This window comes from Gorilla gorilla, chromosome 15, assembly GCF_029281585.2.
Source record: "Gorilla gorilla gorilla isolate KB3781 chromosome 15, NHGRI_mGorGor1-v2.1_pri, whole genome shotgun sequence".
NCBI classification, from domain to species: Eukaryota; Metazoa; Chordata; class Mammalia; order Primates; family Hominidae; genus Gorilla; species Gorilla gorilla.
The window spans coordinates 33,232,199-33,259,717 of record NC_073239.2 but is presented as its reverse complement, the minus strand read 5'-3'; the positions used below and the strand labels follow the sequence as shown (position 1 = coordinate 33,259,717).

The following is a 27,519-nucleotide window of genomic DNA, read 5'->3' as shown; positions in this document are numbered from 1 at the left end:
TTCTTCTGGAGCGCTCCTTCCAGCTGCAGGCCCCAGCTCCCAAGTCCTGCCCGAACCCTGGATCTTGAACTCTGGTCACAGTGCTCTGCTTCCTTGGTGGCAGCCACTCCTCTCTCTTGGTCTTTTTCCTGCCTCCTGCTTCCTGTTCTCCTATCCTTGTGTCCTGGCTCACCATCAGAGCTGGCAGCCTCTCCTGGGCTAGAACCAACAGGATTTTGTGTTTCTCTGGTCACTGCTCACATTTCTCAGGGCTTTATGCACAGTCCATTCTCATGGTCTCAGAGGAGGGATAGAAGAGGCTCCACTTGGGGAGTCAGGGAGATGGGGTGCCAGGTGAACGGTTAAGGAGGCGGTCAGCAGAGCCTGGCTGCAAAGCCCAGTGGGGAGTGGGGATTTGCTTTGTGCAGAATGGGGTCAGGACCGGGCCTGTCCCACAAGCAGCTGTGTGATCCAGGCCGGACTGTCCCCAGTAGGAGCTTAGAGAGAGCAGAAATGTGACCACAGTGTTTCCCTGTACAGGCACCTGTGCCGTCTGTGTCTGTGTGAGAACCAACATGAAATGAGCAATGCCCAGGCTTGGTCCTCATGGCATATTGGTTTGGGCTCAGTGTTGATTGGCCCCAGAGTCTCAAGATGCCCTCACAGTGAGGTGCTGAATGATAGGGGGCAGGGGGAGACCCCTGGGGAAGACAGGGAGGGGGCTCCCTGGGAGTTACTTCCTAGGGGCTGACTAGAACGGAATCTCTCCCATCTCCTTTCCCATACCTTAATTCTCAGCCAGCTCTGAGCCTTTTCTGGCATTGGTGGAAAATTCATTTCAGAAAGAATGGGTGTCCTAGGACACCTTTAATCATTGCAGCCTCAGGGGTGGGGTAGGTGGAGAGTGGCTTCAACTTCGGCACCAAAATTCTATCTCCTAGCATCTTGGACTGGCTCACCATTTTGATGCCATTGTTTTCTTCACTTTTGAAATTTCTCCCTCTCCACCCTTGTGTGGTTGACTGAGCAGAACTGGGACTCACAGCTGTCCACTTCAGGCAGAACACCTCACTCCTCTGCACCTGGGTCTCCTTCCTTGTGGATATGGGATGCCTTGGCACTGGCAGCTCTGATACAGGGGCTGGGGGCCTCCCTCCTCTCAGGCCCCCTACTGCCCTGATCCAGGATGGACAGCTGGCAGGAAGGACAGATGGGCTCAGGCAGAGTTTGGCACTCATATTTATTAGAGGTTGGCAAGAGTGAGGTTCCCGAGGCAGTGTCACTCCTCATCGTGCATTTTTTGCTGCAAAAAGAATAAGAGGTGTGGGGGGCAGCTGGCAAGAGGGAGAAGTACATGCGGACAAATCCCTGGGGCTTCCAGAGGCCTAAGGGAGATGCCCTTGGAGGGAGAGGCAGGGCCCCAGGGATCTTGTGGTCCCACGTTAGAGGCACTTGTGGTTTAAGGAGATGGAACTGGGGATCTCTGCAGAAGTTCCAGTCAGTGGGGGGCTGTTTTGAGCAGGAGAGTGGATTCTCAGGTTATGTAAGCTATGGGACCCTCAGAACTGCCTACATATAGGGCAAGCAGTGCCCACTCTGAAGGGCACCCATATCAGGGGGCATGCTAATGTGGAAGTGACTAGTGAAGCCCAGGGGAGGGACCCACCTTGGCACCAATGTCACGGCTCTTGGCTCGAAGCTTGTTGACCTGGGACTCAGCGATGTCCGCCCGCTCCTCTGCCTCATCCAGCTCATGCTGCACCTTGCGGAACTTGGACAGGTTGGTGTTGGCTTGCTCCTCCTGTGGTGGGACAGTGGGGATGGGTGAATGAGCTGGAGATGGGCTATGGGATTCTCAGCCTCTCAACCTGAGGTTCCAGCTCCCTGTCCCTGAGGCACCCATGCCTCATGCATATGCCTGCAACAGCCTTCCCAAGGGTATCCTGCAACTGCCTTGCACTCTTCTCAAACATGTCCAGCACTCGGAGTCCTTCACGGCCATCCACTGCCCCAGACAAATCCCATGCTGCCCGATCTGGGCCCCTTCAGAATCCTGTTTTGCTGCACCTGTCCCGGACCCCAGCTTCCTGTGCAGGCATGCTAATCAGCAACTCACATCCACCCAGATGTCTTCCCCACTGCCCTATGGCTAGCTAGGTCCCCTTCTAGGCCCAATTCCACTGCCACCTTCCTGCCTTCAGCTTTGGCTGCCCCATGTCCTGCACTAGCATCTACACTGCCTTCGGTTGGGTTATGGTATCTGAATTGTAAGCAGCTTGTAGGTGGTGCCTTTGTTAATTCAGAACACCTGACAGCTCTGAGCATACCAGATGTGTCAAATAAATGTTTGAGAGTTAAAGTTTATAGCAAACTCTTTGTCCAGGCCCCTCTGTAGGAGATATTCATTGGTTCTCACAAATAGTAGGTGTGTTGATGAGAAAGGGAAGAAAGCTCTGAACTCACCGCCTCCTCGGCCTGGCGCTTGTAGGCCTTGACCTTCAGTTGCAGCTTGTCCACCAGGTCCTGCAGCCGCAGCAGGTTCTTTTTGTCTTCCTCTGTCTGGGGGTGGGAGGGTGGGAGAAGCCAGTTTGGAGGGGGAGCAAATGCAATCACCTTTCCCTCCTCCATCATTTTACTCTTCTCCCCTTGCCTTTGCTGCCCCTCCCTGCAATGATCCAGGTCAAAGAGGTGGTGGGGAAGATTCTCTGACTCTATCGTAGGTCAAAGGGGCAATGCAAGGTTGTCAGTCAGGGATCCACAAAGCGATGAAGGCTGAAGTCGTAAAGCTAGAAGTAGGGGGAGGGGCTCAGAACCTAATGGAATTCCCTAATGTGGTAATATAAAAGCACCAGGTCTGTTCCAGCTCCAATCTGGTGGATAAAGCTCCAACCTGGACTTACATAGGTTCTCTTGGCCAGTAGTTCTTGACCAGAAAAGGAATGCAGAAAGAAGGGGGTATTATCATAATCCAGATTATTCTACATTCTAATATATTGTACTGGGCCAGAATTCAGGCATTGGGATCACTGGCTCCAACGTCACTCGATCATTCCTATCTCTGTATCATTGTATGTGCCAGGATGCCATTTCTACTTCTGTCCACAAATCACTCTGTGGTTCTGTATCTGTAACCTCTTTCTTGTGCCTCTGGTATCCATCTATCAAATGGACTGACACCCTCGTCTCCTTGGCCTTTTCTTCCCAGGTACACTGAAAATAACGGGCCAAGGGCACAGCTCTCAGCTATGCAAGTGGAGGTTTTAGAGCATTCTAGGGTCCTCTTTCTCTGTGGCCTTCTCTTTGTGTGCCAGAAGTTCCATGGAAGATTTCCGTGTCTTTTCCCCTCCCCTGACTCTTATCCCCACAGTCGAAGGTGGAAGGATTCTTTGAACTGTTCTGAAGTCTTCATGGTAGCACTTTGAGTTATTTTTAAAAAAAAGAAAGAAACCTGGGGAAAGACTAGTTAGAAGAGTTTTCAGGAAGTAGAAGTAGATTCTTCATTTGCTGGAAAAACTCATAGACTCAAGTCAAACTGACTGCAGAGCGTGAGAAGAAGGTTAAATCTACCAACAGCATCTCAAGGAGGAGGTGAGAGGAGCCCTGTGCGGGCGGGGCAGTGGGGCCAGAGAAGAAACTTCCACATCTACTCCTGGCCTCTGGCGCCCGCCGCACCTGGTAGGTGAGCTCCTTGATGCGCCGCTCGCTCTTCCTCATGCCCTTCACCGACTCTGCGTTGCGCTTCTGCTCGGCCTCCAGCTCACCCTCCAGCTCCCGCACCCGTGCTTCCAGCTTCTGCAGCTGCTTCTTGCCGCCCTTGAGGGCGATCTGCTCGGCCTCGTCCAGCCGGTGCTGCAGGTCCTTAATGGTCTGCTCCATGTTCTTCTTCATGCGCTCCAGGTGGGCGCTGGTGTCCTGCTCCTTCTTCAGCTCCTCTGCCATCATGGCGGCCTGTGTGCAGGAGAGAGTTGGCAAGGAACATGGGCCAGGGGCTGGGGCCTTTTGCCCCCTAAGGATCTCCTTTCTCCCATCAGGCCCTCAAATCCACAGAACTGCAGAGCTGGCTTGGTGTTACAGCACAGTGGCCTGGCCTGGACCCAAGGCCTTGTTTGTGTCTTTAGGGGAGGCGGAAGGTGGGCGGTCACTTACATCCGTGATGGCCTTCTTGGCCTTCTCCTCGGCGTTTCTGCACTCCTGCACTGCCTCCTCCACTTCCGACTGGAGCTGGGTCAGATCCGACTCCATCTTCTTCTTCTGGTTGATGAGGCTGGTGTTCTAGACATGGAGAGAGAAAAATGATCAAATATGTACTACACTTTGTTACCTGATTTCATACCCTTTCTCCAGAGAGAATTAAAGGTGGTCATTTTTTTTTTTTAAACAACAAGCCCACTTTTAGACTATTGATCGTTTTGTACCTGCTTTCCCTTTTCCTATGAAAGTGCATACATTCTAGACATTATATCTAAGATTACTAAACTCTGAAAAAAGACTTCAAATAGCAAAAGGTCTGCAGTATTACCCTGGAGCTCTTTAGCAACATGTTTACGTAGGAGCATGACAATATTCCAAGGAAAATGGAAACAACTTTTTACCAGGACAATATTCCAGAGATGTTTATAGCTATACCAAGAATGTAGTGGGGTAAGGAAGAGGGGATGAGGTAAGTGGATGATGTCATTCTCACACATACTAGATTAAAGAACAAAACTCCACAGGGCACTGCAAAAGGTGAGCACAAAGTCTCATTGCAGAGTATAACTGAAAACAGTGTGGGTAGGATTGCAGAAAATGGTGTTCTAGCCAGCTTGGTTTGCAAGAGATGCAGTTATGCTTCTTTAAACTCCCAAACTCTCATCTTTACAGAGCAAGCCGGAGGCTGTCTTTCAGATCAAGAATATCAAATAACAGGATACATTCCACTACTCCCAGATTTGTGGCTTTGGCAGGTATCAGCAATCAATCATGACCCTCTTAGCTTCTAAGTAGAGACCGCTTTCTCAATATAATGGTTCTGCAGCCACCACAGATGAGAGTTGGCCTAAGAGAGGAAATGATTTGTGACCCTGGCTAGATGTGCTCACTTAGAACATCCAGCTTTTCTAGATGTCCTGGGCTCTGCACTCAGTAGGTTTCCACAAGGTGGCTCCTGACCCCCTCACCTGGGAATGCAGCAGCTGCACCCGCTCGCTCGTCTCAATCAGCTCCTGCTCCGCCAGCTTCCGGGACCGCTCTGTCTGCTCCACCATGGCACGCAGCTCCTCCAGCTCAGCCTGCAGCAGGTTGTTGCGCCGCTCCACGATGGCGATGTTCTCCTTCAGGTCGTCGTTGGCACGGACCGCATCGTCCAGCTGGATCTGGGTGTCCTGAGGATCAGGAGAGTGGGTGTGAGCAGAAGCCAGCCTCGGTACCCTTCACTGAGGGCACCTGTCAGAGGTCCCTGCAGTAACCTAGGGGCAGGAGGAATCTGGTGCCTGTATCCAGACACCACTGCTTCTCCAGGCCACGTGGAGGCCAGTCCCCTCTGGGTGAGGGGACCTCCCGCCCCCATGTACCTTCAGCAAGCTCTGGAGGCTCTTGACTTGCTTCTGGGCCTCGGCGGCCATGCGGTTGGCATGGCTGAGCTGGATCTCCATCTCATTGAGGTCTCCTTCCATCTTCTTCTTCACCCTCAGAGCCTCGTTGCGGCTGCGTGTCTCTGCGTCCAGGGAGGTCTGCAGTGAGTCCACCACCCGCTGGCTGTTGCGCTTGGCCTGTTCCATCTCCTCGTCCTTCTCTGCCAGCTTCCGCTCGATCTCTGCCTTGATCTGGTTGAACTCTAGCTGGGCCCGGAGGATCTTGCCCTCCTCGTGCTCCAGGGAGGCCTGGGAAGGGGTGGGGCGAGGGCGGGCAGACAGGGCACAGGGCAGGGTTGAGAGGGAGGATGAGAAGATACACGGTGTCAGCCAGGACTATCGCCCAGAGAAGAAGAGCTGAGAAGAGATGGGGAGGTGGGATCTGCACCCCATGCCCACCACGGTGCTATTGGGGAGAAAGTGCTGGACTCTCTGGGCTTCCTCTGTCAAGAAAAGGGTTTGGACCTCACAATTGCCAGACCCTCCAGCACTAACACTGCATAAATTCCTGACCTGTCTAAAGTATTATAGAAAAGGGGGGAATTTTTATAACCACAAATTCAAAATTTTATCTTGTTTTCCAGGTCCCTCACCCTTTCCTGAGAAAAGTTAGAAGCCCAGAAAACTCAGGGCTATTCCCAGGTGCTTAAAAATGAAGAGTAACAATAGCTAATATATATTAAGTGCTTAAATGTGTTACCTCATTTAATCTTTATAATAATCATATGTAAAATCATATGAGGTATGTACAGTTAATTCCATTTTACAGATGAGAAAACTGAGGCAGAGAGAGATTAAAGATTTTGCCCAACGCCGCAGTGAAAGTCCTCAAGCTGTGTTCCAACTCAGGCCTGTTTGACTCTGGAACCCCACACTCCTACCCACTGTCTAAGTGGTTATTATTATGGCCAGATTCCAACTTTTAAAACCTGGTGGGAAACAAAACCTTTGGCCTCTAATCAGACTGACATTTTTCTTTGTGCAGACCTTGGCTTTGGAGGTAGTCATGGGTAGTGAATAGTGGGTAGATAATGTTGAACAAAGAATATGGAATGAATAGATTTTGTCCTGGGGTCAGGGTCACCCCCAGGTGAGGGAGAAGTGGGAGACAGTGGCAGAACAGGGATGGGGTGCGGGGAGTTCTCAGCCCTCACCTCTGCCTCCTCCAGGGCTGACTGCAGCTCCAGCTTCTCCACCTCCAGCTGTTTGCGGACCTTCTCCAGCTCATGCACATTCTTTCCTCCTTCTCCTAGCTGCTCAGTAAGGTCCGAGATTTCCTCTGGGGACCAGAGGGCCAGAAAGCTCAAAGCCTGTGTTCCCCCTGCCCCTGCATGGCCCTCCCTCCCACCAACTCATCTCTGGCCTCTTGGGCCCCCAGCACACCCTGAAGGTTCTTGTTCTCCCGCTTGAAGGTCTCTAGGTGCTCCAGGGACTCCTCGTAGGCGTTCTTGAGCTTGAAGAGCTCTGTGCTGAGGGAGCGAGCCTCCTTCTGCGAGGACTCCAGCTCCGACTGCGACTCCTCGTACTTCTGCTTCCACTCGGCCAGGATCTGCCCGGGGACAAGGCTCACTCTTCAGCCCCCCAGCCTTAGCTCCCCAGCCCTCCTGCTTCCCAGTGCCCCAGCCCCCAGCCTCAGCCGCATGTCCAAGATCTGTCCCTGGTCCCGAGCCTGGGCTCAGCCCTCCTCCCCCACCTCCAAGGAGGACAGCTCTGGCCTCGCACTGAAGCCCTCATGCCCCCTTGCCCTGCATGCTGGCTGCAGCCCCCACCCATGGCCCACCTTGTCGAAGTTCCTCTGCTTCTTGTCCAGGGCTGCAGCAGCAGCATTGGAGCGCTCTACGTCCACCATCAGGTCCTCGATCTCATTCTGTAGCCGGTGCTTGGTCTTCTCCAGCGAGGAGCACTTGGTATTAACAGCCTCCACGGCCTCCTCGGCATCCTGCAGCCTCTGGGCCAGCTTCTTTCTGCCCAGGGGAGGGTGGAGGGTGTGTGTGTGACTCTACTGGGCAACACTGGAGCCTTGGGTGGACCTCCTTCCACCCCATCCCTATATCTCCTTGAGACACCGTAAGTCCAGCCTAGCAGGAGCTGAGCCTGCTCGTGCCTGGAACAGAGTCTGCCAGCACGGGCTGCCCAGGCGTCCTCCCTACCTGCAGTGGCATCTGGGTGTCAGTGTCCCCTGCCCTCACCCCCCACACAGGCTGATCGACGGTAGCTCCTCTGACCAACAAGCTTTTTGCTCGTCTTATACGTGAGCATCAGGTATAACCCGGGCCAAAAGCTCGCCCGTCACAGGAAGTGGGTCAGGGCCAGCCAGAGTTCACAGAGCAAAGAGTTCAGGCTTTCTTCCAAGCACTTCTGTTGCCCTCCGAGTTCCTCCTGTCTCTTCCACTTCCTTCTCATGACCACTTTGCCTGTCCCCACCCCAGGTCCTCTCGCCCCTTCCTCTCTGAGAGTCAGGTTAAGGGGGTATCTGGAGCTCACTTGGCCTCTTCGAGCTCCTCAGTCCGCTGAATGGCGTCCGTCTCATACTTGGTCCTCCACTGGGCCACCTCCGAGTTGGCCTTGGACAGGACGCGCTGCAGCTCGGCCTTGGCCTCTGTCTCCTCCTCGTACTGCTCCCGCAGCAGGTCGCAGTCATGCCGGGCCGACTGCAGTGCGTGGGCCAGGGCGTTCTTCGCCTGGGGAGGGGTGGGCACCAGGAGGTGGGAGGGACTCCCTGTGCCCCATTCTCTAGATTCTCTTCTTATCTAGTACTTCAACCAAGCCCAGCCTTATTCACCATGTGGGCTGATGTGGCACCTCACTGTTTGAGGAGTTTCCGAGTCTGCTCACCCCATCCCCTCACGAATAAGAAAAGAGGCATTAAATGACGCTTAGCTGCAGGGCAGAACCTAGACTGGAGGGTCTTTCCCTTGCAGAGGACTCTTTCCAGCTCCAGGCTCCATTTCTGGCATTGAGGTGAATTGCCCCAGGGCTGCCATCAAGCCTACCCACCCTCCCCACTGGGCCTCACCTTGCCCTCCTCCTCCAGCTGCCTTTTGAGGTCCTCCATTTGCTGGGTATAAGAGAGCTTCCCCCGGGTCAGCTGCGAGATTAGCGCCTCCTTTTCCTCTAGCTGCCGGGCCAACTCTCCTGGAGGTGAAATGAGGGGCTTGTGGGCCATTTCACAAGTCATGTCCTGCCCTAGGCAGGTGCAGGGCTGGTTAGGGGCACCCACCATTCTCGGTCTGCAGCTTGGCTCGCTGGGTGGTGAAGTCATTGAGGGAGCGTTGGGCCTCTTCTAGCTTCACGCGGTACTCATTGGCCTGGTCCTCCAGCGTCCGAGACACTTTCTCCAGGTTTGCCTTCAGGAAGCAAAGCAGGAAGGGTGAATGTGGGAGGGGCTGAGTTGACCAGAGGAAGGAAGAGAGGGTCAGAGATGGGGAAAGCCAGAGGGCAGGAGGGGGACACAGAAGGTGTGGGAGGGCGCAGTCTGAAGAGGGACTTGAATTAAAGAAAGGAGGAACGTGAAGAGATAGAGAGGGAGAGGAGAGCCAGAGAGGGGCAGGGGAGACAGGAAGAGAGACCAAAGGGTGATGAAGAGAATGAGAATGACAAGGGAGATGGCAGACAGAGAGAGAAGGCATGGGGGAGGCTCTGCTGTGCAGGGGAGAGGGCGAGGGGAGGCCGAGCAGAGCCTGCCTTGGCCTTGATGATCTGCTCCATGTTGGAGGTGACGTCGTCCAGCTCCAGCTTGAACTCGCTCTTCTCCTTCTCCAGCTTCTGCTTCACCCGCTGCAGGTTGTCGATCTGCTCGCCCAGCTCGGCCACGCTGTCGGCGTGCTTCTTGCGCAGGGCCGCGGCAGTGGCCTCGTGCTGCAGCGTGGCCTCCTCCAGGTCCCGCCGCATCTTCTGGAACTCGGCCTCGCGCTTCTTGTTCATCTCGATCTGCACGGACGTGGCCCCGCCGGCCTCTTCCAGCCGCTCGCTGATCTCCTCCAGCTCCCGAGACAGGTCTGAGCGCAGCTTCTCCACCTTAGCCCTGGCGGTGCGCTCGGCCTCCAGCTCCTCCTCCAGCTCCTCGATGCGTGCCTGGGTCAGACACAAAGGGCTCAGACCCACCGCCTGGACCCCTCCACTGGAATCCCCCCGGCTCTGAAAAGCTACCAGGAACTTAGGCTCCTCTCAAGCAGTGGTTCTCAACTAGGGGCAATTTTGTGCCCCAGGGAACAGTTGGCAATGTCTGATTGTCATGTCTTGGTGGGGCTTGCTACTGGCATCTAGAGGGTAGAGGCCAGGGATGCTGCTAAACATCCTATAATGCATAGGCCATCAGTAGGAATTTGGTTGAAGCTCCCAAGGGCATCTCAGACCCAGTGTGAGCATCTGCAGCCCCAAATCCTGAGAACCTGTGGTTGAAGGGGGATCCTGGTATCCTGTGAGATCAAGAAGTTCAGAGTCCCCAGATTCACTAGGCTCTGTTGCGCTATCCATAAGACAGGAAAGTGAGTGCTTGTATTTTACAAATATCTGTGACAATATGCCTCGAAACAATGAGATACCTTTGCAATTCTCCAAGTTAACCACAAAGTCCAATCAACCATATTCCTTGCTCTGCCAGGCTTGCTGTGTTTTATGCCCAGGGCTGGGTTTCAACATGATTGCTCCCTTCCAGGCCAGGAAAGTGCTAGCAGGCTACTTTCCTCTTCACCTCATCTCCTCATCCTCTTTAAGTGCCCTTACCTCACTTTTCAGGCCTTAGCCTTGGTCTTGACTAAATTGGGAGAGTATCGTATCTACCATTTTCATCTGTTGTCTGGCTAGCCAGGAGCAAAACGGGGGTTCAGTGGAAATCCCTTCACCTCGGGTTATGGACAGCTTTAATGGACTGTTCATGGATGGGTCCTACAAGCAGCAGAGAGGACCACCATGCCTCTGCTCCCAGGATGGAGAAGGTGGGACTTCTGAGCAAGATCTTGGGGATGAAGGAGGAGCCATAGCCTATTGCCGAGACCTGATGAGATTAACAGGACTGTTATTCTGTGTCCAAGAGGCCAAAGAAGTTGCCCAGACCTAGGGTAGAAGAACCTGAGGATGGCCCGATATTCTAGCTAAAACCCAGAAGGGGCATCCAAGAAGATGGGAGGGCAAATTACTAATGAAGGCGGGCCAGTCCCTGTGCAGCCCCAGAGGAGTGGAATTGTGTTCATACATTACTTGCAGCCTGGGCCATGGGCCTCAAGTGCAGAGGGGAGACTACCTCTTTCTACCAGCCACAGTCTGCCCCAAAGTGAGAGGACAAGGTCCTGCCCCAGTAGCCGAGTTCCTGTTGCCCTTGGGGTCACTATGTCCAGACCTGGCCATGTAGCTTCTGTAGCTCTATAATGGGGATGGCAGTGGACTTCCAGGGCTCTTCTGACAAACCTGATACTAAAAGCACATTAAGGTTTGAGGTTCACTAAAGCTAAGGGACACTATGGCTGTTCACTAAATCTTGAGCTGCAGAGGAATGAGAAGGCCATTGAGAAGACAAAACAATACCTTCTTAGGCTAGTGGCTGGCTGACTTCTCTAAATTGGGCTATATTAATATGATACTTGTATAGAGTTTCCTAGTTGACAAAATGGTTTCCAATACATTATCCCCTCTGGTCCTGTGTGGTAGGTATTGTCAGCCTCATTTTACAGGTGAGAAGAGAATCTGAGGATCAAGGAGGGTAAGTGACTTGCTCACGGTTGTTGGAATTGGCTTTTATCATGAGTGCCCTATGGGGACTCAGCCTGGGTTAGTGGCTGGGGTTAGTACCGGGAAGAATATGAACAGAGCAGCTCACAGGAAAGTGCTCCTTGAAGCCTTTTTTTTTTCACCCTGTGTTCAGAGGGCAGAACTACCAGAGGAAGGGTTAGAGGAGAATAGAGCTCTATCATTTGTCTTAGAGTAGAAAGTCCCTGAGGCAGAGCAGATCTCAGAAGGAGAAGCCCTTTAGTAGGTATGAGTCCCCCTTCTCAAACAGTTTTGCTAACGTAATGTATTCTTGCTCTACGGGGGAAGGCTAGTGTTCCTGGGCACCTGTAAGTCAGGGATGGTTGGGTCTATGAGGCTGCCTGGAGTTCCAGATATTGTGTAGAACCTTAAGCAGCTGCTGCAGCCTCAGTTACCTCAGGGCTATTGAGCTCCCACTTTGATGCACTGGGAAAAAAAGTCACCTGGTTTTCCTTCAGTTTCTTCTGTAGTTGAAGGGCCAGCGCCTGCTCATCCTCAATCTTACTGTTCTGCTGATTAATGTCAAACTCCTTCCTGCAGGAGAAGGGTGGGGGTGGGGGAGTGACAGGTAGCCTTCCTTCCTCTGGGGCTCATTCTCTTCTTGGCCTTAGTACGCCAGAATCGGCACCTCCCCCTCCCCTCGCCAGCCCAGAGAGTGGCGGAAGAGGGCTGTGATTGACCTCATTCCCAGTGTACCCAAGGCAACTGTGGCCAGTGGAGGCGCAGCACCCTGCACTCTATCTACCAGGCCAGACACCTCCATTAGCCCCTCCTGGCCACCACAGTCTCCTACTTCTTAAGCTTTTCTTCCAGCTGCAGTTTATCATTTTCCAGGTCCATGATGCTCTCCTGGGTCAGCTTCAGGTCGCCCTCCAGTTTCCGCTTTGCTCGCTCCAGGTCCATGCGCACCTTCTTCTCTTGCTCTAGGGATCCCTCCAGCTGTTGGAGAGAAGAAAATAAGCAAAGTGCGGAAAACATGAAATCCATAGTGTATGCTCTTTTGCCTCCTTCTAAACTTGAAGTCCAGTGGGATTGGAAGTCAAACCAGTAGAGAAATCCTGCAAGCACAAAGGATTCAGAGACCTACTCTAGTGAGGAACTACAGAGAGCAAAAAAGCTTCAAGGGCCATAGAAGTTAATTCTAGGGATCAGGACTTTCTGGGCCATTGGTGTTGCCTGCAAAATCTTGCTCTGAGAGCAGGAGCATGGTTCTTACTACTCACATCATCCACCTGCTGCTCCAGCTTGACTTTAGACTTGGACAGGCTGTTGACCTTGTCTTCCTCAACCTGAAGGTCATCCAGGGCCTGCTGATGGGCCTCTTGTAGAGCTTTCTTCTCCTTGGTCAGCTTAGCGATGATTTCATCCAGCCCAGCCATCTCCTCTGTTAGGTTCTTCACCTGCCGACCAAAAACCCATCCCCTTTAGGGTCAAAGATCACCAGCCTGGAGACATCTATGGGGACCTCCATGCCAAGGACCAGGACCACACTCTAGTCTGGGTGTCTTGAGGAGACCTGGGCTGAAGCCAGAGGGAGCTGCCCTCACCTTGTTCTCTGTTGCATGCTTCTCTTTCTCCACCTTGGCCAGTGTCAGCTCCAGGTCATCAATGTCCTTCTTGAGCTCTGAGCACTCATCTTCCAGCTTGCGCTTCTTGGCAGTGAGCTCCGCGTTCATCTCCTCCTCATCCTCCAGCCTCTCATTCATCTCCTTTACTTTGGCCTCCAGCTGAATCTTGTTTTTGATCAGCTGGTCGCAGCGCTCCTCAGCATCATTGAGGTTGTCTTGTTCCTGGGAGAAGAGAACAGGGAGGAAGCTGATGGTTAAAGAGAGGAGACCTAGGGTCTTAAAAAGAGCTGACACTCCTAGACTCCCAGTCCCTGGTTGTGAGATGGGCTATAATCTAGGGGAGGGGAGGAGAGGGCTGAAGAGATAATCACGTGGCCTCACCGCCTGCACTTGGAGCTGCAGGTCATTCTTCTCCTGCAGCAGGGACACCATCTTCTCCTCCAGCTCCTTGCGGCGAGCCTCGGACTTCTCCAGCGTCTCTTTGATGCGCCCGAACTCTTCCTTCATGGTGGCCATCTCCTTCTCCGTCTCTGCGCTCTTCAGCAGCGGCTTGATCTTGAAGTAGAGCTTCATCCAGGGCCAATTCTTGACCCCCATGAAAGCCCGAATGTTCCACTGGATTACCAGCAGGGCATCCCTGGCAAGGAAACGTGGAGGCAGGGTGGGGCACTATAAGAGAGAGCTTCCCAATCATGGGCCCTACTAAGCAAGTTCGTAGGCACGTAGACTTCCTTCTTGTGCACACCCACCTCCAACATCACTACACTGAACATGGAGTTGCTTGATAAATATTTATTAATCAATTTGATGAAAGGGCAGTTTATATCCTCCCAGCTGGGATATTAGTGGTAATGGAAACTACCACTTATAGAATGTCTACTCTGTTTGGTTTTTCTATTCTCATAAGAACCTCAAATATGTTAAAAATTATGTAGGGGTTTACATATAAGAATGTCTATAATAAGTATGTAAGTTATGCAGCATGAAAGCAAAATGGCTATCCACGAACCTACCACCGAAACAGGAGCTGAAATGTTACCAGCCATTGATCTACCTGTGCGTTCCTTCCTACACCCCGTCACCCCGCCAGGAGCAGCCGCCACTCTGAATCTTATTTTTCCTTTCCTTGCTTTTTCAAAAATTACTTTAACCACATATGAATGTATCTTTATTTTTATTTTACTTTATTTATTTTGAGATGGAGTTTCACTCTTGTTGCCCAGGCTGGAGTGCAATGGCACAATCTCGGCTCACTGCAACCTCTGCCACCCGGATTCAAGCGATTCTCCTGCCTCAGCTCCTGAGTAGCTGGAATTACAGGTGCCTGCCACCAAGCCCAGCTAATTTTTGTAATTTTAGTAGAGACGGGGTTTCACCATGTTGGCCAGGCTGGTCTCCATCTCCTGACCTCAGGTGATCCGCCTGCCTTAGCCTCCCAAAGTGCTGGGGTTACAGGCATAAGCCACTGTGCCCAGCCATATGTATGTACCTTTAAACAACGAATGGCTGGTTTTGATTATTTATGAGCTTTATAAAAATTGCATCACACTCTATGTATCCTTCCAAGATTTGCCTTTGTTTACTAACAATATGCTTTAATGTTCAAACATATTGTATCATGTAGTTGGAGTTCACATCTTTTCACTGTTTTATAATATTCCACTGAATGGCTGTAATACTATTTACCCATTCCCCTGTGGATGGAAATTCAAGTTGTTTTAAGATCTTTGCTATTATGACCAATGCTGCTAAAAGATTATTTTTCATGTCATGGTGTACATGTGTAAGAGTTTCTCTGTAGGAATGTACTCAGGAGTGGAATGGAGAAGTATGCAGCTGTTCAACTTTTTTTTTTTTTGAGATGGAGTCTCGCTCTGTCGCCCAGGCTAGAGTGCAGTGGCTCGATCTCGGCTCACTGCAAGCTCTGCCTCCTGGGTTCATGCCATTCTCCTGCCTCAGCCTCCAGAGTAGCTGGGACTACAGGCATCTGCCACCACACCCGGCTAATTTTTTGTATTTTTTTAGTAGAGATGGGTTTCACCATGTTAGCCAGGATGGTTTCGATCTCCTGACCTCGTGATCCGCCTGCCTCGGCCTCCCAAAGTGCTGGGATTTCAGGCATGAGCCACCGCGCCTGGCCTGCAGCTGTTCAACTTTAAAAGATAGTGATAAACTGTTTTCCTAGGAAGTTGCACTAATTTACACATCTGTAAGCAGTGGGTCAGGCTTCTTAATTTTTGTCAGTCTAGTGATTTTTAAAACTTTTAAAAATTATTTTTCCTTTCATTTTATTTTTATCTACTTGTTTCTTTCATTTTTTAAAATTTGTAGACCATCTGAGCAAGCAAAGTCTAGTGTTTTAAAACGGTATTTCATTGGTGTCTTAATTTGCATTTTCCTATAGAGAAGTTTCTTTAAAAAAAAAAAGAAGAAGAAGAAGAAGAATTCGCAATGAGATTCGAAGTGGTAAAGTAACTTGCCCAGGCCAGCTGGTAGGTCTGAACCCAGGTCTTCTGACCCACACTAGTTGACACTGCGGATCTGCCTCTACATCTCTAGTGCATGCCTCCCTTTTCTTCCTGTCTCACCTGCGTTCCACTATCTTCTTGAACTCAATGCGCATGAGCTGGCCCCGGGCTTGGGCCTGCATGCGCGTGATGATGCGGCTCAGCCTCTCATCCCGCATCTCCTCCAGCAGCCCAAGCAGCCCTGCCTTGAAGAACACCTGCAGGCAAGGGGTAGATGCAACAGGCCGCAGCCTCAGAGGGGAGTATCCAGGGTGGAAGAAGAGGGTGGAAGACCCTGGATGAGTTCCCAGGTAACCCATCACCCCATGCCTTCTAAAAGTAAGAGTAAAAATTTGACAAACAAGACCGGAATGAAGCCTGGGTTTCAGCCCTTGATAAGGTTGATAAGGAAGCCAGAATTAGGCTTCTGCCTCCTAAACTCCTCTGTGCTCCACTCAACATGGCCACCTGCCCTGCAACCACCCAATGGGGCTCTAGACTCACCTTGGTGTGGCCATACTTGTACTGGTTGTGGTCAATGTCCAGAGAGCTGAGCAGCTTCTCTGTCCCCTTCCTGCTATCAATGAACTGTCCCTCAGGGATGGCCGCTGGGTTCAGGATGCGATACCTGAGGAGGGAAGTGTCCAGAGTCACCCGTGCTCTGCAGTGATCTGCTCTGCCCACAGAATTCCAGGGTCACCTGCAGATCCCATTCCCATCAGGGCAGCCTGGCTCCCCCTGTTCTATGAGCTCTGGGGCACCCTCATACCCACCTCTGCCGGAAGTCCCCGTAGAGGATGCGGTTGGGGAAGCCCTTCCTGCAGATGCGGATGCCCTCCAGCACACCATTGCAGCGCAGCTGGTGCATGACCAGGGGGTTGTCCATCACCCCTGCGTCAGGAGGGAAGGGGAAAGGGTCAGCCTTAGGGTAAAGTGGTTGCCAGCTGTCCTCCCCAGACTAAGGTCTTCTCCTGGCTCACCTGGAGCCTTCCGCTCATTGGGGATGATGCAACGCACAAAGTGAGGATGGGTGGTCCTCAGGTTGGTCATTAGCTTGTTCAGATTTTCCTGGAGGCAGATGAAGGTGGGGAGTTAGGAGCCACAAGGACCATCCCTTAGGCCCTTAAACCCTGGTCCCCAGACACTCTCCACCAGAATCATCAAAGGGACAGGGGCTGCCACATAATTTATGACGTGAGTTCAGGCTTTTGTGGAATCTACACACTAAAAAACGACTACGTAGCCCTAGCTTCTTTCCTCATCAAACTCAAGCATCAGAATAGGTGGTGCAGCCAGAAGTCTCTGGGCTGGGCCTGTCCACCAGGTGTCCTGGCACCCCTGGGCCCTTCTTACCCGGTGGAGAGCCGACACCGTCTGGAAGGATGAGCCCTTTTTCTTGCCTCCTTTGCTTTTACCACTGTCCCCTAAATAGCGAGAGGAGAAATAATCAACAGGAGCTGGAAAATAGAGGAGCCCTTGGGCAGAGGCAGAGCTCTGCTGCTCGCTTGGTAGCTCTGAGACTTTGGGCAAGGAATTCTCCAAGATTCAGTTTACCATGAGGATGACAGTAACAACTTCCCAAAGTTGTAAAGAGGATTAGATAAGACCACGCCTGTAGGGCAGCTCACTGGTGCTTGCCCATAGTAGGCACTGACATACATCAGTGCCCTTAGCTCTCCCTCTTCTAGACTTGCCCTTCCTTCTTATATCTTTCCACATTCTAGTTCTCCTCCTCCTCCTCCTCTTCTTCTTCTTCCTCTTCTTCTTCTTCTTCTTCTTCTTCTTCTTCTTCTTCTTCTTCTTCTTCTTCTTCTTCTTCTTCTTCTTCTTCTTCTTCTTCTTCTTCTTTTCTGTTTTTGAGATGGAATCTCACTCTGTCACCCATGCTGGAGTGCAGTGGTGCAATCTTGGCTCACTGCAACCTCCATCGCCCAGATTCAAGCAACTCTCCTGCCTCAGCCTCCCAAGTGGCTGGGACTACAGGCAGGTGCCACCACGCCAGGCTAATTTTTGTATTTTTAGTAGAGACGGGGTTTCACCATGTTGACCAGACTGGTCTCGAACTCCTGACCTTGTGATCCACCCGCCTCGGCCTCCCAAAGTGCTGGGATTACAGGCGTGAGCCACCGCGCCCAACCTCTACTTTTCTTCTTCTTACACTTTATCCTCTTCATTTCAAGCCACATCCTTTCTCTTCCTTTTCTGAACTGGAGGCTCTTTTGTTCAGTGTCCTCTCAAAATTTGTTGAGAACTCCCACATGCATCGTTCCCTGCTGGGCATGGTACAGGGATGCATGTGCCACCCTCACTGACCTCCAGTTACTCCCTATCTTGAGGAAACATGAGACAGCTATATCAACACTCATAACACAAAGTGGAGAATGGCGGGTGCTACAGAAGCCCAGCTGGACTGTGGTGAGGTGAGCCAGGAGGTGGCTTGACTCACGGGCTCCCCTGTGCCTGCCTCTGGAGTCATGTGCTTTGAAGCAGCAGGACCCTGGCCCTTTGTGTCTTCAGAAGTCCCCTGGCCCAGTGCAGGGGCTGCCTGCTTACCAGTATCAGCAGATGCGTAGGAGGAGAAGAGAGTGGCCATGAGCTTGAGGGAGGACTTCTGGTACAGGGCCACAACAGTCTCGTTGAGAGGATCCTTGTTTTTTTCCAGCCAGCCCAGGATGTTGTAGTCCACAGTGCCGGCGTAGTGGATCAGGGAGAAGTGGGCTTCCTGCTTCCCCTTGATGTTGCGTGGCTTCTGGAAATTGTTGGACTTGCCCAGGTGGTTGTCGTACAGCTTGGCCTTGAAGGTCATGTCAGTGGCCTTGGGGAACATGCACTCCTCCTCCAGGATGGACATGATGCCCATGGGCTGAGGGCAGGGTGAAGAGGCAAAGAGAGAATCACTGAGCACACTCCCAGGCTTCCACAGTCCCATACCCTGACAGGAGAAGGACTCTGGAGCCAGTAGCGCTGGCCTGCTGAAGGGGCGCTGTGCTGGTACCTCTTACCCTAAAACAGGAAGCCAATATTCCTGGAATTTAAAAAGCCCCTTCCTCCTCCTTTCTGCCCAGTGGGTCCAACAAAGAGTCATGCACTCCTAATCACCCCCCACAAGGCCCACAGTGCCTCACAGCACAGCCCCTTCTCTCTGATGGCTCACTGCCCCAGAGGCAGGAGGGCAGGGACAGATGTGTGTCAGAGGCACCGGGCCAGGCTCTGTCTGTATGACACCAGTAGCAATTCTTCAAGGGTTAGATAGAAGGATCCAGGTTCTTCACCACACTCTGCACTTCCAAAAACCTGGTGGTTCTTGATTTTTCTTGGGGCAGGAATCCTTTTAAGAATTTGTTGAAGCTAAAGACTGTCTCTCCAGAAAAACGCATGTACACACACACGTACACACACACATGCACAAGCACACACATGTATGTATGAATGTACACATGCTTTTTTCCACACACAGTTTTATGGGATTCTGAGGGCTCTGAAACATGAGAACTCTGGTTAAGAATCTGGATAATGACCCAAAGCATGTGGGGAAGCTCCCATTTTATGAAGGCCGTGGCTGGGCTGGGTGTGGGTCAGACAATCCGGGCTCTGGCCTATGCTGACAAAGAGCAGAGGTTCACTGAGAGCAAGTCAGCCCCGGCCTATGGGGCCTCCCGCCTGCGGCCTTGTCTCTTCTGAGGAATGCCCATAAGCAAGAGGGCTGGAGACTGGCTTATTTCTCAACCAACAGGAAGGTGGTGGGAGGCCAAACATCTCTAATTTCAGCCTAGGATCTTTCCATGAATGACGCTTCTCATGGGCGGTCAGAGGGGCCAGGGGCCTCTCCTTCACTACATCTCACTCTTAAGACACTGAGGGGACCACCACAAAGGGGCATAAAGTGCAAGGTCCTGGGAAAGGAAGAGTGGGGGGATCATCCTGTTCATGCCCATGACTTCACAGTGAGGAGAAGCTGGGCCTGGAGAAAGGCCTGGGATTCTTGGGACTCTAGTTTCTTGGGTGTAGAAGGGACTCGGCCACCACTTTGTCTGGATGGCAGAGGAGGGGACATAGGTGGTGAGGCCAAGGAGGCACCTTCTCGATGAGGTCAATGCAGGCCTGCAGGTCCATGCCAAAGTCAATGAATGTCCACTCGATGCCCTCCTTCTTGTACTCCTCCTGCTCCAGCACGAACATGTGGTGGTTGAAGAACTGCTGCAGCTTCTCGTTGGTGAAGTTGATGCAGAGCTGCTCAAAGCTGTTGAACTGCAGGGGGCATGAGGGGTGGGAGCAGTCAGAAAGTGGGTGTGAGTGGCCATTGGGGCTGTGCCCGTGCACTGTGCCAAGCCCAGCAGGGCGTGACTGGTCCCCTCCATGTCAGGGCAGTGGAGGAGGGCTTCCCCTGAAGACAGGGACAATGACTGCGTCTGTCACCACACAGTCCCCACTGCCTTCCCATGTCTGGTCCACAGCTGGCTCTCAGCAAATGGCTGTTGAATGTAGGAGCGAGCGAGTGATTGTTCTCCCACTCCCAGGGGTCCCTGACTCACGTCGAAGATCTCGAAGCCAGCGATGTCCAGGACTCCTATGAAGTACTGGCGTGGCTGCTTGGTCTCCAGGGTGGCGTTGATGCGCATCACCATCCAGTTGAACATCTTCTCATACACTGCCTTGGCCAGTGCCCCAATGGAGTAGTACACCTGCTGCACGCTCTGCCCCTTGGTGACATACTCGTTGCCCACTTTCACCCGAGGGTGGCACAGCCCCTTGAGCAGGTCAGCTGAGTTCAGCCCCATGAGGTAGGCCGACTTGTCGGCATCTGGTTGAGAGGGAAAGGATAAGTGAGCACTTCCTTTTTTTTTTTTTTTTTTTTTTTTAAGATAGAGACTTGCTGTGTCACCTAGGCTAGAGTGCAGTGGCACGATCTTGGCTCACTACAGCCTCCACCTCCTGGGTTCAAGTGATTTTCCTGCCTCAGCCTCCCAAGTAGCTGGGACTACAGACATGAGCTACCATGCCAGGCTAATTTTTGTATCTGTAGTAGAGACAGGGTTTCACCATGTTGCCCAGGCTGGTCTCAAACTCCTTACCTCAAGTGATCCACCCGCCTTGGCCTCCCAAAGTGCTGGGATTACAGGCATGAGCCACTGCACCTGGCCTGAGTGAACACTTTCAGGGAGTGAGCCTCCTTCCCTGTCCTGGGGCCAAGACTTTAGGAAGCATCAGGTCCAGTTTATTCTCTTTAAAGAGGAAGAAATCAAGGCCTGGAAGAGCACAGGGCTTGCCTTGGTTACTCAACCAACGTGTGCCTGAGTCAGGCTGGAGCGCAGCCCCCTTATCCGGCCCATGGCCTCTTGCCACAACTGGCTCTTCTCAGCTCTGTCTCTACATCTGTGGCATCTCTGGGTCAGGTCTTTCACAAGCACTGCTGTGGGCATATCCCCACCTTCACCGCATCCCTCGCCTCTCCAGGGCAAGGGTGTGGCTGAGGGGCTAGATGTCCTCTGCTCCCTGTCTCCTTCATTCTCTACCCCAGTGTCTAGCCCTGGACTGGCCATGCTGTCTTCTCTATCCACATGCTACCCAATCTGACTGGCTGAGAGTATATCAGACAGCACCACGCTCCTACCCCCAGCCATCCAAATGTGCCACCCAATATGGGGATTTCTCTGTTTAGAGGAGGAGTTATTTGGTGTAATTTCAAGAATGTTGTAATAACTGTTGGTGTGTTATCATGAACCCCAGCTTGACACTTTGATCTGGGCAGACTTGGAGAAGGGTCCCTGAAGGTAGGGAGGAATGTTCTTGGGCACCTGTCTAGCACTGTTTGCACCTTCACATTTTCTCAAAGGACCTCACAGTAGCCACCAGAGGAGTGAGGAAAGATTGTTGATCCATTTCACTGAGGAGGAAACTGACACACCAATGCCCTGGGCTGTGTCCTGACCCCTGGCCCACTGCCTCCCAAACAGAACATGGTATGAGCCCATGAGGGGCTTACCCAAGGGCTGGGCAGGCAAAGGCCCTGTATTAGTGATGGTGATGTGCAGAGCTCAGGGGCTGTGCTTCCTGGGGCTGGGTGAGTCTTGGGCACAGGAGGAAAATTCCCCACCTCAGTTCTGGTGAGTGCAGCTGGGGTTGAGGAGTTGGGATTGTGGCGGACTCTGTCTGCCCACCTCTCCCACGTCCCTGGCCCTCACCATCCCACAACACACCCCACTGCCCCACAAGCCTCAGAGTCTCTGGGATCTGAGTCCCCCAGAGAGCCTGGTCAGCACCTCAGGCCTTCCCAGGGCTGCCTGCCTGCCCCTCCCACCTTCAGTGCCGTCTGGCTCTGCCTGCTCCTCCCGCTGCTTCTGCTTGAACTTCATGTTCCCGTAGTGCATGATGGCTCCCGTCAGCTTGTAGACGCCAGCTTTCTCCTCTGAAGTGAAGCCCAGCACGTCAAAGGCACTCTGGGACAGAGCGAGAGACAAAGAGGGGGGTTGGAGCGGTGGCCCCAGGAGCTCCTGGGGTCCCTTGAACGGCCGCAGCAGCCCCCTCACTCACATCGGTGGCCATGAGCTCCTCGGAGTCATCAATGGAGGCCACGGACACCTCTCCCTGAGACACGAAGGCATAGTCGTAGGGGTTGTTGGTGACCAGCAGCATGTCTGCACCAGGCAAGGGGTGAGGCAGGGGCAAGGGGGCAGGCGGAGGGCAGGGAAGGGGCAGGGAGAGTTGGGAAAGGGAGGGAGGGGCAGGAGGGGTAAGGGACGGGGTGAATGGAGGAGGGGAGGACAGGGAGCAGGGAGAGAAGAGAAGTCAGCAAGGACCAAGGAGTGAACCCAGAGGAAGTGAAAGGGTAGAAGAGGGGCCCTGGCAGGGGCTCCAATAACAAGGAGGAGGGAGGGTGGCAGGGGAGTGACACATGGGAGATGGGGAGGCAAATAAAGAGGAGAAGGCAAAGACAAGCCGAGGGAGGAGTGGAGAGAAGGGTGGAGAAGGAGTGAGGTGTGTGACTGCACAAGGAGGCGAGAGGAGATGCAGGTGGTCTTGGGAGGGAAGGGAGAGGGAGCCGGCGGAGTGAGCGGATGGAGAAGGGAAGTGAGCAGCAAGGTTGGGCACAGTGGGGAGCAGGAGGGCCCTGCCCTGCATGCAGGAGTCTTTGGGGTGTGCAGCAGGGACAGCAGTGGGTGGCGGGTGGCAGGCAGATTCACCCAGCAACTCCGGCTTCTTGTTGGACAGAATCTGGTAGAAGATGTGGTAGTTTCTCTCAGCTTTCAGCTGGAAGATCACCCGGGACTTCTCCAGCAGGTCTGAGGTGGGCGGAGGGGAGGAAGGCAGGTGAGGAAGGAAAGAGAGTAGAGCCAGAAAAAGGTGGCCATGGGGGCAGAGGGCAGGGGGCACCCACAGCTTGATGAAGAGGGCCAGGCGAGAAGATGTGGCTTAAACAAAAAGGATCCTAAAGCCCAGAGGCAAATGCAGACAAAACAGGAGATGGCAGGAATGATGAGACTGGCCGCCAGGCAGGGAGAGAAGGCAGAGGGGGACCTGGAGGGTGGCAGCCTCCCTGCTGGTACTCACAGGTCTCTATGTCTGCAGAAGCCAGCTTTCCAGTGGCCCCAAAGTGGATCCTAATGAATTTCCCCTGGGGACGAATGGGACAGAGTGAGGGAACTGACGGGAAGGACAGAGTGAAATCCTGGCCCTCTATTCAGCCCAGAAGCCCTGGATGGTTCTGGAAATGTAAACGACCTCTTTGGTGTCTCAGTTGAGTATAAGTGAAGCCGGGCAGAGGATGCCACCCTCACACACTGTGCAGGGACCTCCTAGTGGAACCTCAGCCCAGAGGGGAACGCATACAGAATGCCTCCTGCTCATACCTCTCATATGATCTCACCTAATCCTCCCAGTAATCTGCAGGGTGGATATTAGTCCCCCTGTTTCACAGGTGAAGGAACTAGGGCTCAGAGAGGTGTAAGGACTTGCTGAGCAAGTGGAAAGTCAGACCTTTGGCTCCAAAGCCTATGCTCTCTTCCCACCAACGTGTGCATGTTGATATCCCAAAGCCAGATACAGTACAATCAACTGGGTGTGGCAAAACAGCACCCCCTTTTTCTTGTCAAGGCTGGATGAGGCCATTGGGAGTGGTCAAAGGCACTCACAAAGCGGGAGGAGTTGTCGTTCCGGACAGTCTTGGCGTTGCCGAAGGCCTCCAGAGCAGGGTTGGCCTGGATGATCTGGTCCTCCAGGGTGCCCTATGAAAGGAGCAGAACTGCATGGGTTCATCCTCCATCCACCTCCAGGCAGTGGTGAGAGGGCAGGGAGGCTGCCCTGGCCCTGAGGAATGGGGGTGCGGGGCTGGGTGAACCGCTGGTGGGTCTGCGACTCCGCAGGATCCTACCCAGACCTCAGGGTGAGTGTCTCCTGTCAGGAAGGTCTTCCATACTGGGCTGACCATCAGGAGCCCAGCTCAGTGTGGCTGTCCCCACCACGTCACAGGGAGGGGAGGGTTAGGGGTAACTCGGGTCAGCCTGCCGCCCAACCCCAGTTCTGCCAAGCCTGTGTCCCCCACGGCACCTTGTTCGCATTGGCATTGTCCTTCTTGCCACGGTCACCTATGGCTGCAATGCTGGCAAAGTACTGGATGACGCGCTTGGTGTTCACAGTCTTCCCCGCCCCGGATTCTCCCCTGGGGGCCACAGAGACCAATCGAAACTCAGGATTCCTGCTGTTCTCCATACAGGGCTCAGCATCACATGCTCCCCTTCCCAGCCCGGCCATCAGAGCCCAGCACCCAGCAGGATTTGCCTGACATGGTTCATTGCTCTGGCACCCCTCTAATGAGAGCTCAGTGCCCCATGCTCCCTGCAATCCCAGCCTTAAACCTCTCCTCCCAGCTACACCCTAGGCATCAGCCTGTATGCCCCCAGCCCAGTCCCTTCTGTGGGAGGATGGCACTCGCTCACGTGATGAGGATGGACTGGTTCTCCCGATCTGGAAGAAAAAAGAGGAGAAGCAATGGGGTCAGGGCTGAGGATCTGGGTGGGTGTCCGGGAGGAGGAGCAGAGACCAGGGGCCACCAGGCTCACCTGTCAGCATGTACTGATAGGCGTTGTCGGAGATGGAGAAGATGTGGGGCGGGGCTTCACTCCTCTTCTTGCCCCGGTAGGCGGCCACCACCTCGGCATTGTACACCGGCAGCCACTTGTAGGGGTTGACGGTGACACAGAAGAGGCCCGAGTAGGTCTGGAGCAGGAGACAAGGCTGGGCATGAGGTTGGTGGGGAGAGCCTGGGACAGGCAGTGGGGGCAGCCAGGCATGTCCCTGTTCACACCAGCTGGCTCTGCTCCTCCTGCAGCTGACTAGGGGTGGAGGGGGGAAGGGGACTTGGGTCCCTTGGGAGAGTCTCTCCCCCTCTTCTTGGGAGAGCCCCCCTGGCTTATTTTGGCCTCCACGCAGCACAGGAAGCCTCTGCAGTGTGCAGGAGCCACTCACATATATCATCCAGGCCGCGTAGCGCTCCTTGAGGTTGAAAAGCACCGCGGGCTCGTGCAGGAAGGTCAGCATGGCCATGTCCTCAATCTTGTCGAACTTGGGTGGGTTCTGCTGCAACACCTGGTCCTCCTTCACAGTCACCGTCTGGAGGGGGCGCATAGGCAGGAGGATGAGTGACCACAATCCCTCCGGGACCCTTGCCAGCACTGCCCACTGACCTCCTCCCAGGACACAGGGACTTGGCCTTGCTCCCCTTGGTCTGACCAGTGCCCCAGCCCCTACCCCGTATGTCCCCTGGGACACTTTCCCCAGATAATTTCCCTTCCCATTGTATCTCCCATCCTAGAGACTGTCCTAGGGTACCTTTCTCTTGCCAGATCCCCAGACCATCCTGGGGACACCCTGTGCCCATGACCATCACTCTTCAGTCTCTATGTTCCAAGGGTCTTGGGGCAGACCTGGAGATTGGCAGCTCTCAGATCTGTGCACACCTTATGCTGACCCCGAGGCTGTCTCCCGCGGGCAGCGCTTTAGGGTATCTGTTGCTCAGGGCAAACCTTCACCCCTGCTGGAAAAGTAGTTCACCCATCTACTCCACACTCCCCATCCATCACTGTTGGTGTGGTTTGATTGGCAGCAGTCAGTTTGCCATGCCCTGATGTCACTAGATCCTGCCAGTAGGTATTCCAGTGTTTTTTATAGTGGAGAAATCCGTGGCTCTAAATGACTAAATGATTTGCCTGCACAGTGACTAGCGGGTGGCAGAGCTGGGATCAGAGTCAAAAGCCCCAGGGGATTGTGGCCTGTTATTCTACACTTCAATGGGTTGTAACATTCAGTCAACGAGTTCATGAGGCACACAGCCCTGAGCCGCAGCTGGTAACCAGGGGTGATTCTCTTGGCTGGCGTGAGCAAACCAGGGACCAGAGGCTTCTGAGTGCCAGTCAAGGAGAGTGCTCAGCTCAAAAGTTTCTGATCTTTGTGTTCATCTGGGTCTAAGAATTACTCTTGATTTGGGCGAACGGAATTTGAGAAAGTGGACTCATGGGGGAAACTGAGGCACAGGGAAGCGGGATACAAGTGCAAGAAAGGGGCATCATTTAATGCTGTGTCTGTGCCCTCTTTATCTACAAGACCCCTCTTAGGCGAACACTGAGGTCCTTCTCCCTCAGCATCCTCTCTGGCAAGGGGCACATGGCCCTGGGTGGCACCTGTTGCACCAGCTCAGGTCAATTTGAGAGGGATCAGATTCTGGGCTCCTCAAAGGAGCATGTCGTGGCATCCCCACTGGCCTTGGCTTTTCTCCAGCCCTCTCAGCTCCCCCTGCAAGTGGCTCCACCTCTGCATCTTCTTTCCCAGACCTCCTTCCCTTCTGCCCTGGCGCCATGCCCTACTCACCTTCCCATTCTCGGTTTCGGCAATGACCTTGCCTCCCTCCCGGGACAAAATCTTGGCTTTGACAAACTCTTCCTTGTCATCAGGCACGAAGCACTCAGTGCGAATGTCAAAGGGCCGGGTCTGGGCCTCTAGACGCTCCTTCTCTGACTTGCGGAGGTACTGGGCCGCTGCCCCAAAGTCAGCCATCTGGGCATCGGTCATCTTGGTGCTTATCCTGGGTCAGAGACAGGAGGGCTATGTTGCTCCTGAGGGAGCCCAGGCTCCAGTGAGTGGCTTTGTCCTCTGCAGCCCCCCTCCCTACCCCCGCTCCTCTCCTCCACCCTGGGAGAGGCACCTGCTGTTGCACCCTCCCCTACTCAGGGCTCTGCTTCTCCTGCCCTCTGAGGTGATGCTGAAGGACAATCTCTGTAAGGGGTTTCCCTGGGGTGGCATTGGCTGGAGTTTGCTAAGGATTGGCGCTGAGTGCTTGGGACAGCAGACCCTGGTCCAGCAATCCGGCTCCCAGGAGAAGCATGCCCCGCTCTCTGCAGAGAAAATGGGGGCAGTTCTCACCTGGTTATCCCTTCACGGAGAATCCTGAAGAATCTGGACCGTGGGTGGAGCAAGGAACCACAGAGGTAGAGCCGGGCAGAGAGAAGAACAGATGAGGAGAGTGAAGAACAGCAGAGGCAGGCCACCCGGGGATGGAGGCAGCCCCAGAGCGCAGACAGGAAGGACAGACCAGGGAGTCAGAAAGGGAAAGACGCAGAGGCAGAAAAGAAAGGGCGCCAAGTCAGTATGAGTGTGAGGGATGGGGTGTGGAAACAAGGTTAGAAGCAGAGAGGCAGGGAGGTGAGAACACGTGCCAAGAAGGAAGGGCAAGGGAGAGAGACAAAGAAGCATGATTGTGACAAGTGTCGATGAAGACCAAGAGGCAAGATAAAACCAGGATCAAGGGAAGGAAGCCATCCAAAGGAGGAAGGAAGATGGAAAGATGGAGACAACATGTAGGAGACTCAGAATGATGCAGAGAAAGAAATGGAGAGTCAGAGAAGAAAAGAGGTTTCTGGGTTTCCTGTGGAACCTCCTTGTGTCAGGGGGAACTTCCCTGGGCCTGGAGATAGGCAGTTTTAATAGAGCCCTTAGGCCTCCAACTGACCTGCACCCCACTCCTGGTGAAGGAGGTCCCTCACGGTGGGGGCTCTGTGGACGGGCTGCAGGGCATCCCACCCCAAACCTCCTCTTACCTGGGCCGCAGGAGTCTCTCTA

General features: G+C 53.5%; 1 protein-coding gene across 2 annotated transcripts; it reads right to left on the bottom strand.

The window, feature by feature from the left end:
- Positions 1–1,189: 1,189 nt before the first annotated feature.
- Positions 1,190–27,519, bottom strand: LOC101138909 (myosin-6). 2 transcript variants are annotated; one of them, XM_019009679.4, is made up of 39 exons: positions 27,498–27,519; positions 26,824–26,856; positions 26,272–26,485; positions 24,874–25,017; positions 24,468–24,624; positions 24,345–24,372; positions 23,956–24,067; positions 23,541–23,633; positions 22,960–23,023; positions 22,593–22,691; positions 21,943–22,046; positions 21,710–21,848; positions 19,944–20,212; positions 19,489–19,659; positions 17,965–18,274; positions 16,765–16,835; positions 16,392–16,479; positions 16,185–16,302; positions 15,916–16,039; positions 15,493–15,629; positions 13,286–13,541; positions 12,884–13,126; positions 12,560–12,736; positions 12,130–12,275; positions 11,780–11,870; positions 9,276–9,665; positions 8,812–8,938; positions 8,608–8,726; positions 8,076–8,272; positions 7,372–7,555; positions 6,975–7,140; positions 6,746–6,870; positions 5,532–5,840; positions 5,139–5,342; positions 4,126–4,251; positions 3,652–3,927; positions 2,443–2,538; positions 1,646–1,780; positions 1,190–1,282 (listed from the first exon to the last, which is right to left on the bottom strand). In XM_019009679.4, the coding sequence occupies exons 3-39, from the start codon at positions 26,470–26,472 to the stop codon at positions 1,259–1,261; spliced, it is 5,820 nt and encodes a 1,939-aa protein (XP_018865224.3). In that variant the 5' UTR covers positions 26,473–26,485; positions 26,824–26,856; positions 27,498–27,519; the 3' UTR covers positions 1,190–1,258. The 2 variants fall into 2 exon arrangements, with proteins under 2 accessions (XP_018865224.3, XP_055218330.2); XM_055362355.2 differs by lacking the exon at positions 27,498–27,519 and having other exon boundaries at positions 26,272–26,516; positions 26,824–26,875.

Bases quoted from the DNA above. Each gene is read 5' to 3' on its own strand.
- LOC101138909 (XM_019009679.4), bottom strand. From the start codon at position 26,472: ATGACCGATGCCCAGATGGCTGACTTTGGGGCAGCGGCCCAGTACCTC. The intron at 25,018-26,271 runs GTGAGTAGGGCA...CGCCCCCTCCAG, and splicing joins CCGAAACCGAGAATGGGAAG to ACGGTGACTGTGAAGGAGGA. The intron at 8,273-8,607 runs GTGAGGCCCAGT...ACCCCTCCCCAG, and splicing joins AGCTGGAGGAGGAGGGCAAG to GCGAAGAACGCCCTGGCCCA.